The sequence below is a fragment of the Amblyomma mixtum genome, chromosome 3, assembly GCF_055824585.1.
Source record: "Amblyomma mixtum isolate Tamu chromosome 3, ASM5582458v1, whole genome shotgun sequence".
NCBI classification, from domain to species: Eukaryota; Metazoa; Arthropoda; class Arachnida; order Ixodida; family Ixodidae; genus Amblyomma; species Amblyomma mixtum.
In genome coordinates this window covers 339,822,697-339,832,742 of record NC_143014.1, presented here as the reverse complement: position 1 = coordinate 339,832,742, position 10,046 = coordinate 339,822,697, and the positions used below count along the sequence as shown (strand labels likewise).

General features: G+C 48.8%; 1 protein-coding gene across 1 annotated transcript in view; it reads right to left on the bottom strand.

The window, feature by feature from the left end:
- LOC149356115 (uncharacterized) overlaps positions 1-2,404 on the bottom strand; it is a 5,664-nt gene extending 3,260 nt beyond the window's left edge. The window contains exon 1 of the mRNA XM_089576258.1: positions 2,399-2,404. Coding sequence (XP_089432384.1) covers positions 2,399-2,404 — 6 coding nt within the window. The remainder of the gene's footprint in view (positions 1-2,398) is intronic.
- Positions 2,405-10,046: the final 7,642 nt, after the last annotated feature.

The following is a 10,046-nucleotide window of genomic DNA, read 5'->3' as shown; positions in this document are numbered from 1 at the left end:
CAGTGAAGAGCATTGGCGAGATCGTGTCTCCCTGCTTGACACCTTTCCGTATTGGAATTTTATTGCTGACTTATTGCTGACTTATTGATTTTATTGCTGATTTTATTGCTGAATTTTATTTGACTGGACTGGACGGGACTGGACGGATGGACGGACGGACGGGAGCGCCCCCTTTGAAACGAGGTGGCGGCAATTGCCGCCATGCTCAGCTTTTCTTTATTTTTGTTCAACTGTGCTGTCAATTCCCATTAAGATTCGCCATCTTCTTTATCTACGGTTTCCTACACTTCTAACCTTATGCCACATCTCTGCTTTTCAGCCACCAATCCTCCAATCGCTTTTTGCTAACTTCTACTGCAGATTTATTTACATGACCATTGTTATCTTTAAACCCTAGGGCCTCCGGAAGAGTGACTGTGCCTGCATCGACATCCGGATGGATACCATCACATTTTAGTATGAGGTGTTCAATTGTTTCCACAGATCGGCCACACACTGCACATGTGTCATCTTCTTCGTTAAATTTCTTTTTGTAGCTGCGCGTTCTAAGACCCCCTGACCTAGCTACAAAAAGTAGGGCACTGCCTCTTGAGTTATCATAGAAAAATTCTTTCCTCATCTGCCTTTTCCAGTATCGATATAGTTCTACACTATGTTTCTTTTCCATTGAATTACTCCCAATTTTAACTTCCGCGTTTTTAACCTGTCGTTTAATGCTCTTTCTTTCTCCGTCCTCATGGCCGGCATACTTACTGGTTAGTTTTCTAGTTCGCTGCCGCCACTCTGAGTCAACGCTCTTCCTCTATAAATATTTAAATACCTTAGCTGCCCACCTGTTATTGTCCAATTTCCTCCGGCGCTCTTCATATAGTATTTTACTCTTAGCTTCCCATGCATCGAACGATGCCCAGCCCATATCTCCTTGTACTGCCTCGTTTGTGGTTTTGCCGTGGGCACCTTGTGCTAATCTTCCGACAGCTCTCTGATTTACGTCTAATCTCGACTGAACTTCTGCCCTTAAGCACAGAACCGCATTGCCGAAAGTAAGCCCCGGCACCATTATTCCTTTCCAAATACCTCTTAGGCCCAAACTCTGAAAGCTTCCTTTCCTTCGAAGTCTAGGACCTTACGTGAGGCCGCCTTTCCGCGAATGTTCGATGGAGGAAGCCAGCTTACTCTGAAAGCTCTCCTCGCCTCTCCTCAAGTAAGGAAATCATGCCGCGTGTCTGGGTTTGAGGGTTCCTTCACATCGGCCAATAGGACGCCGAGTAGAAAGTTGCATTCTCCAACCCGCGGCGACAAACGTGGCGGCGCCCTTCGAAGCGGGGCCCCTCGATTCAGTCTGAATTCGTCGTCGTTACTGTGTTTCTCAGTGCGTTCGCTGGCCATAAATGGGGCATCGGTCTTTCGCTTCGTCTCATCTTGCCTCTAAGGAAAGTATGAGTGATAAATTTGCCTTATTTTTTTAAATTTCGATTGGCGATTCAGCCGCTTTTAGGCTTAAGACGACCATCGGTTTGTTGACAGAAATGATTTCCGTCCTAACAACCAGATGGCGCCACTAGGCTGAGCTAGGCGGAAAACTCGCCCACCAGATGCAAAGGGAATAGCCACATAAACGTCACTCGTCATGTCATTGCGTCGCTGTTTGCATAAGCTGAACTAAAAATGGAAATTTGAGAAATGTTGTAACGTCCCGCAAAATACCTGCGCTAAGCGTACGTAAGCATGCACACGCTTATGGTACAGAGACAGCGTCGAGTTATGCTATTTGCTAGTCATATCTCTTACGCCACGAGCGGCGACGTGGTGGCGGGAGGTTTGAACGAGGCAACATTTCGGCGGCGGCGGCGGCGGATTTCACTCGCTCTCGCCGCCGAATGCCCAAGTGTGACCGAGCCGCACCGGTGCGGAATCTGAACGCAAATTCTTCCTCTGAGTGCACTTCCACTGGGTTCACCGCGTCGCGAAGCGAACCTAGCTGTTGGAGGATACAGGTACACTTCATCGAATGCGTATTCACAAGCACTGTTAAAAAATTGCGTGTAGTCGCCCGCGTAGCGGTCAGTCCACGCTGCCATTTTTCCCCCATGTTCAACTGGGCTCACGCCAGGCTCGCGTCCTTGCGCCGCGTCTCGCAGCCCGCGTGAGTGTGCGGAGTCCCTTGTGACTGCAGTGAGGTGAAGCGCTCCTCCAGGGCAAGGAGCGACGTAAGGACGCATGAAGGCAGCTGGCAGCTGCCTTAACTGTGAGCAGGCACCAAGGGCGACCTTACTTAGGCCTCCTCAGTAAGGAAGCTTTCAGATTGACATAAGGGGGCCTCACTGCAGTGAAGGCTTCCTTACTGAGGTAAGGAAGCTTTCAGAGTTTGGGGGTTAGTACTTCATATTTGTTGTACCCCCATATTGCCCTATGTTTCGTTATCCCGGTATCTCTTCGTCATTTAGCCCTAAGAGACTGTTCATGCTTTTCTGTGTATATCTGCCCTTCGTTTAGCCCTATCCCGAGGTATTTGCATTCGGCCACCTTGGTTATTTCGTGGCCTTGTATTGTAAGCACCTGATCAGTTTTATCGTTTAAAATCATCACACCTGGCTTAGTTGCGCTAAAACTGAACCCTAGAGCGTCTCCTTCGTCTCCACAATAATTAACCAAAGTTTGTAATTCTTCCTGGCTATCTGCTAACAGTACAATATCGTCCGCATACATTAAACCCGGGAGTCGCTGCTCAACTACATTTCCGCCTAATCTGTACGACAGATTATAACCTAGATTACTTTCTTCTAGCCTTCTTTCTATATCTATCACATAGAGCATGAGCAGCAGCGGTGATAGAGGACAACCTTGCCTTAATCCTTTGTGCACCCCCACAGTTGTGGTACTTTTTTTCCCTTCCCATGTAATTTCAACTTTATTATCTCGGCAGATTTCCTGTAGAAAATCAATTACCTCATGACCGATACCTAAATCTTTTAATATGCTCGACAGGAGTATGCACAGCTTATGTCCAGAAAGGCTAAATACAGAGGTCTGTTTTCCGCTTAGCTATTTCTATCGATTGGGTAAGCACGAGCAGGCTATCATTTAAGCGCCTACCCCTTCTGAACCCATTCTGAACTTCCCCGAGTATCCGATTACCTTCTACCCATGACTGCATTTTTAATTTCACCGCCTGCATTGCCAGCCTGTACATAACAGATGTTATCGTAATCGGACGGAAGGATTTTATGGTATTCTTATCTCCTTTCCCTTTGTCAATCAAATTCATTTTACTCTGTTTCCAGCTGTGAGGAATTTGCTTATTTGTTATGGCTGTGTCCAATGCTTTTATCAGCGCTTTCTTGCTTCTTGGGCCAAGTTCATTAATCAGCTTAATTTGAATTCCGTCTATCCCTGCGAATGTGGTTTTAGAAATATTTCCTTCCGCCTTTTTTCAGTTAAGACTAGTCAGTTCTAAGCTGTTCTCCATTTTGCTGTCCTGTGTTGCCGCCTCACTTGTGGAGATTACCCCATTGTCGTAGCTAAAAGACGCAGCTATAAATGACAAGCCGCCGCGGTGGCTCAGTGGTTATGGTGCTCGGCTACTGACCCGAAAAACGCGGGTTCGATCCCGGCCGCGGCAGTTGAATTTCTTTGGAGAAGAAATTCTAGAGGAACGTGTGCTGTGCGATGTCAGTGCACGTTAAAGAACCCCAGGTGGTCGAAATTTTCGGAGCCTTTCACTACGGCGTCTCTCATAGTCTTAGTTTCTTTGGGACATTAAACCCCAAAAACAAAACCAAACCTATAAATGACGTAATGTAGTTCACAGCATCGTCTCCCTCTAAACATTTTCCCTTAGCATCTTTAATCTGCTCCGGCTTTCTTTGATTTGTTTTTCCCAACCAGCATATATGGTTCCAGAATTTTCTTGGTCCCCCTTCATTTGCCTCACGAACTTCAACCAGCCATTTATCCTGGACTAGACCTGAACTCGGTGTTTCTTTTGTGGATAAGATACCCATTTTTCTCCTATTTCCTCTTCAGATAACTGCGCCCTCTTTGCTTCTCTGTGTTCCCTTGAAGCCGCCCGTCGTTGTTCGATGGCCTCCTTAATTTTCATATTCCACCAGCTTCGTGGCTTCCTCTTTCCTCTCCAGCGGTTTACTCCTTTCACTTGTTTCATTTTTGTAGTGATGAGTAGTTCTGATTTTAATCGCACTTTTCCATGGGGCGTTTCTCGATTACTTCTGCTGTATCGGCTGCTATTAGCGCTAATTGTTCATCGTTTAATTTTGCGTTGCCTTTTTGACTTCGCTGCATTTCTGTTTTGACTAGGGCTCCCAACTGTAGACTAATGCGTTTATGATCACTTCCTATGCTGTACTTTCCCTCTTCGTCTATTTCCATTATTGCGAGCTTGCTATAGACGCCCTGCGACATTAGACAGTAGTCGATGGTTTTCTGCTTGTTACCGGACTGCGACGTGATGTGTCCCTCATATTTAGTTTCTCTATTGACAATAACTAGGTTGTGCCGCTCACAGAAGTCTAGCATTAACTTCCCGTTACAATCTGTGTACCCGTCCAGATCCTCGATGTGGCTATTCATGTCTCCAAGCAGAATAATATCGACACCGTCTCCAAACTGCTTTATATCGTGATTGAGGCACTTAACTAGATTCTTGTTTTCTTGCCTGCATTTTTCCCCGGTCCCTAAATAAACTACCCCTAGCCATGTCCTTTTACCAGCAATTGTACCTGATACCCAGACATGTTCTTTGCAAGTTGCTTTTATTCTTTCCCAATTTGTTCCTTGATGTGTCAGCATACATACTCCTCCTCCCTTTTTCTCCGTTGTTGTTCTGTTGCACCCTTCCCAGACATAGCCATCGATTAAAGGTGGATCTTCCAGATCCCTCAGATGTGTCTCGCATAGAGCGTACGCCCCTACTTCTTCATCCTTTAACTGCTGTTCTATTTCTAGCCATTTCACTCTCTTTCTACCCCCTTGGATGTTTAAGTAACTGATCCTGTCGTTAAATTTCTTTTTCGTAGTTTTCTTTCTGGGCCTCCTAGTAGCCATTTGGTTGGGCTCAGACGCCATTGTTACATTTACTACTTCGCTTCTACCTACGCCTACGTCCTGAGCCACCGTGGACCCCCTAAATAAGCTACCGCTCGACCTCCCAGGCGCCAGCCTATCTCTTCTCCTACCCTTCCACTGAAATGGATGCCATATCGTCCAAAGCCTCTGCCCAAGCCTGCTCTGTGCACTTCCTTGTTTATGTCTACCACCTCAACGCCTTTCTCGAGGCTTAACTGCCTTATCTCTCGATTAAGATTCACAACGTCGTTAGCAACCTCTCCATTCCTTCCCTGTACCTCCGGAACTGTGCACACCACGATCTGCGCTTGCTGTGCTATCGCCCACCGTCAACTCCCTCAGCTATTCTTTTCCCTACTTGTGCGGCGTCACCATTCAGGACATCATTTAGCCCCGCCGCTACCTCTACCAAGTTGCCCCTTGCAAAGGGGCAACTGTGCGAAAAGAGGCACGGCAAGCATTTCGTTTCCTGCGCCGTCGGAGTGGTGTACGAATTCCCACTGACGTGCGGGGGGGTCTATATAGGCCAGACGGGTCGCTGCATTAACGACAGGACACCGGAACATGAAAAATCATTAGAAAACGGAGGCGGGTCGAATTTGCCCCTACATTGTAAAGATTGCAAGTGTGAGCCAGTGCGTAATGGAATAAGGATACTGGGCAGGAGTCGCTCTCAGGTGGCACGTGAATTTCTTGAGGCTTTTATGATCAATAAGAAGGGAACCACTTGTGTTAGCGACTCTTCAGTGTCCCTCCATAGCAATTAAGTGTCCTTTCTTGACAGTTTTTTGTGACGTCATGTACTGTGCATCTTTTCAGCCCTGCATTTCTAGCGGCCGTCTGTTGTTTGTTTAGGCGGGTTGTTAATTTTGTTACTGTTTTTGTCTTTTCTGTTTTGTTGCTTGTTCGGGTTCTGACTGCTTTTGCTTAATGCGTTTGACTCTGCCTAGGCTACGATTATAATTTCTTTTTGACTGCTTTTGCTACGACTGTTTGACACTGCTTTTGCTACGAGATGGCCTCCTCTAAGTTCGGTTATCAGAATCTTTTAGTTTTTTCTGCAGAGGTTAAAAATTTCTCGTCTGTTATCCTGATGTTGCTGCTTTTTTCCACGTGTTGGGTTCGGAGCGATAATGCGATAAATGTCATGCCTGAGCTGTATGTTTAAATATGCCACCTTTCCATGCAATAAACAGTTGGTATGTGCGCATGTGGTGTCCCCTGTCTTGTTAGTGTCATTGTTGCGCCGCCGTTCATTTCATAATGCACCAACTCGCCCCTCAGGCCATTCTTCTCACCCCTTGCAACATTCTCGGAAAGTTCACTTTTTGTCTCGCTCAGAACATCGTCCATTGTCCATCCTGGAAACACCCCGACTGCTACTCGCCTATCAACCTTTACACGGTCAAGAATAGCTCTTTTGCAGTGCCTCATGTATGAGTCACCAGCGATAAGCACTAGTGTACCCTGCCCCTCTCTCCTAACTTCCGGCTCTTGCTGCCTCTTATGAGCGACTGTGACCTTATTTCCTGGAATTAGCTCGTTCCCCTTCTCAGTATCGCCTCTCGACTTCAAAGCTGCCACCTGTGTGTAGCTGTTCCCACTGAGCGCCCACTGTTCCCACTGAGCGCCCGCAGCGCAGCGCTCGGAGTTAAAATGGTGCACTTTTAGCACAGTCGATGTTCCTCGGACTGCTTTCCGATGAATTAGTGGGTTGTGAGCCAAGAAGCGGAGTACCTGGTTATGCAGGCAGAATTTCGACGTTTCGGACCTGAGTGAGGAGGTGTCACTGCACAGTCCGCAAGCTGTGGCGCTGATAACGAGCGCAGTGACAGGAATTCTTTGTGCCCAGCCCACTCAGCCGGAGCCGTAAAAAGGTTCATTTGCAAGGCGAAGAGCGAGCGTGAGCCTCTCCTTTCGGTGCTTCAATGTCCACGGAGAGGCCGAAACGCAGCATTCGCTTTTGAATGGTGCGCTGTTGGGACTGTCGATGTTCCTGCTGCTCCGACCGGCTGTGTCAGGCCATGATAAGGCAAGAAAGAGTACAGCTGCTGATGGGGGCAAGATGTGGACGTCTTGTATCCGGGTGGGGCGTCGTCACTGGACACTCCTGAAGCTGTGCCGTTGATGGCGAGCGCGGTGAAAGGATTCCCATTGGCCAAGTCCGCCCGGCCGGGCCGGAAAGGCGAGCAAGTGCATTAGGAAGACAAGCGTGCGTCAGCCTCTCATTCTTTCGCTCCTTCCATGCCCGTGGCCACACTGTAGCATCGGATTTGAATGGTGCGCAGTAGAAACTGATTACGTTCCTGCTGCTGCAATCGTCTGTTGCAAGCCGTTGTGCGGCAAGAAATTGTGCAGCTGGTGATGGCAGCAGAATTTCGACGTCCCGGAACCGAGAGGGGCGTCCTCACTGGACACTCCTGATGCTGTGTCGTTGATTATGACCGCGGCGCAAGCATCCCTTGGGCACAGTCCACCCGGCTGGCAGCCAGAGAGGAGACCAACTGAATGACGAAGATGAGCGTGTCTGATCCTCTCATTCTTTCTGAGCTTTCGCCCCCCTTGAGCGGCCGCGGCACACCACTCGCTTTAAAATAGTGCGCTGTTCCTACTGTCGATGTTCCTGCGGCTGGCACCATCCGTGGCAGGGCGTGGTGTTTAAAGAAACAGTAGAGCTGTTCATGACAGCAGGGTGTCGACGTCTTGCATCCGAGCGCTTGGGCGTCATGGACGCTCCTGACGCTATTGCGGCCGGCTGGCAGCCAGAAACACGCCCAACAGAATAACGAAGATGAGCTTGTGTGATCCTGTCATTCTTTCGATGTTTTCATGCCCAATCAGCCCCCGCAGCGCAGCACTCGGTTTTAAATTGTGCGCTGTGGAAGCTGGCGATGTTTCTGCGCCTTGCGCCAGCTGTGACAGCGCGTGGTATAGCACGAAACAGTAGAGCTGCTGATGGCAGCAGAGTGTCGACGTGTCGCATCAGAGTGGTTGGGGGTCATAGACGCTGCCAAATCTGTTGCGCCCGGCCGGCAGCCAGAAAGATCAGCAAATCATTAACGAAGATAAGCAAGTGTGATCCTGTCATTCTATCGGTGCTTCCATGCCCATACAGCCACCGCTGCGCAGCACTCGATTTTAAATGCTGCGCTGTTCCGATTGTCGGTGTTCCTGCGGCTTGCACCAGCTGTGGGAGGGCGTGGTGTCGCAAGAAACTGTACGGCTCGTTATGACAGCAGGATATCGACGTCTTGCATCCGAGTGGTTGTGCTTCATGGGCGCTCCTCAATCTATAGCCCTTCCGGTAGCCAGACAGACGAGCATCTAAATGAAGAGATGGGCGTGTGTGATCCTGTCATCCTTTTGGTGTTACCATGCCCATATAGGCACCGCTGCGCAGCACCTCGCTTTAAACAGCGCGCTGTTGAGACTGTCGATGTTCCTGCGGCTGCCACCAGCTATGGCAAGGCCTGGTGTGGCAAGAAAAAGTACATCTGCTTAGGACAGCAGGATGTCGACGTCTTGCATCCGAGCGGTTGGGCGTCTTGGACGTTCCTGAAACTGTTGCGACCGGCCGGCAACACGAAAGACGAGGAAATGAATGACGAAGAATGGCGTGTGTGGTCCTCTCACTCTTGCTGTGCTTCCATGTCCTTTCAGCTGCCGCTGCGCAGCACTCGGTTTTAAATGGCTCGTTGTTGAGATTCTCGATGTTACTGCGGCTGGCACCAGCTGTAGCAGTGCGTGGTGTGGCAAGAAACAGTAGAGCTCTTTGCAGCAGCATGATGGCGACGACTCGCATCCGAGTGGTTGGGCGTCATGGACGCTCCTGAAGCTGTTGCAACCATCCGGCATCCAAAAAGATGAGCAAATGAATGACGAAGATGAGCGTGTGTGATCCTCTCATTTTTTCGGTGCTTCCATGCCCCCTCAGCCGCCCCTCTGCGGCACTCGGTTTTAAATGGTGCGCTGTATAGACTGTCGTTGTTCCTGCGGCTGGCACCAGCTGTGGACGGGCGTGGTGTGGCAAGAAACAGTAGAGCTGTTTATGGTTGCATGATGTCGACGTCTTGCATCTTAGTGGTTGGTCTCATGGACACTCCTGAAGCTGTCTCGCCCGGCCGGACGGCTGCTCCCTTTTTCCCTGAGCGAGATATTTTATTTAGGAGACCAATGCTGAACCACATTTTTCAGGGAATAAAGTGGCAGAAATACATGGGTCACAGAGGTTCTCTATCCCCAACTGCCCCTCCATGACTGACCTATAAATCCGCTGCCGACGACAGTGTCCGTTCATTTCCTCCCCCAGCTTGCCTTCTCTCTCCCTTGGCCGCCCTTGTTGTTTTTTCATTTATATCTGGTTTCTCCGCTGGCAACTAGTTAATCGCTTCTTTCAATCTCTTTTTGCATCAGCCTCTCTTTACTTCCTCCTGCTACTCATTCCCGTCTGTTCCCGATTACCACCGCTCGATGCGTAGTCTTATCTTTCCCTCCTGACCGCTTTAATCGGTGACGTTAGACGGACCTTCGACGGCTCTCAGGTGGCCCCGTATAACGGCTCACGTTATAGGGACATATATGTGTAGTTTAAGCGATAAAGGCGAACGGCCTAAAATTACCTTAACTGAACAATGGTCACAACCTGTGAAACCTTGCCAAAAATGGCGGGTAATAACGATAAAAGCCCAGAAGGCAGAGAACATAATGAAATTTAGGCCAAAGGGTGGCTGAAAGCCTTTACAAACAACGAACTATTGATTCAGCCGATTATGCATGGCTGCGTTAAAAAGACTACTAATTTGCAGTGGCAGCTCCTTCCTAGACAAACAGGAGAATGGTGTTTGTGCACTGGTCAGTGGTATGATGGATTTAGAGTGCTTCTATAACCTCCCTGGATAACCTATCTTGTCCTTTGTCAATCCTGAAGAAAAAATTCGGATCAGGAGTGCAATGGTTACTTT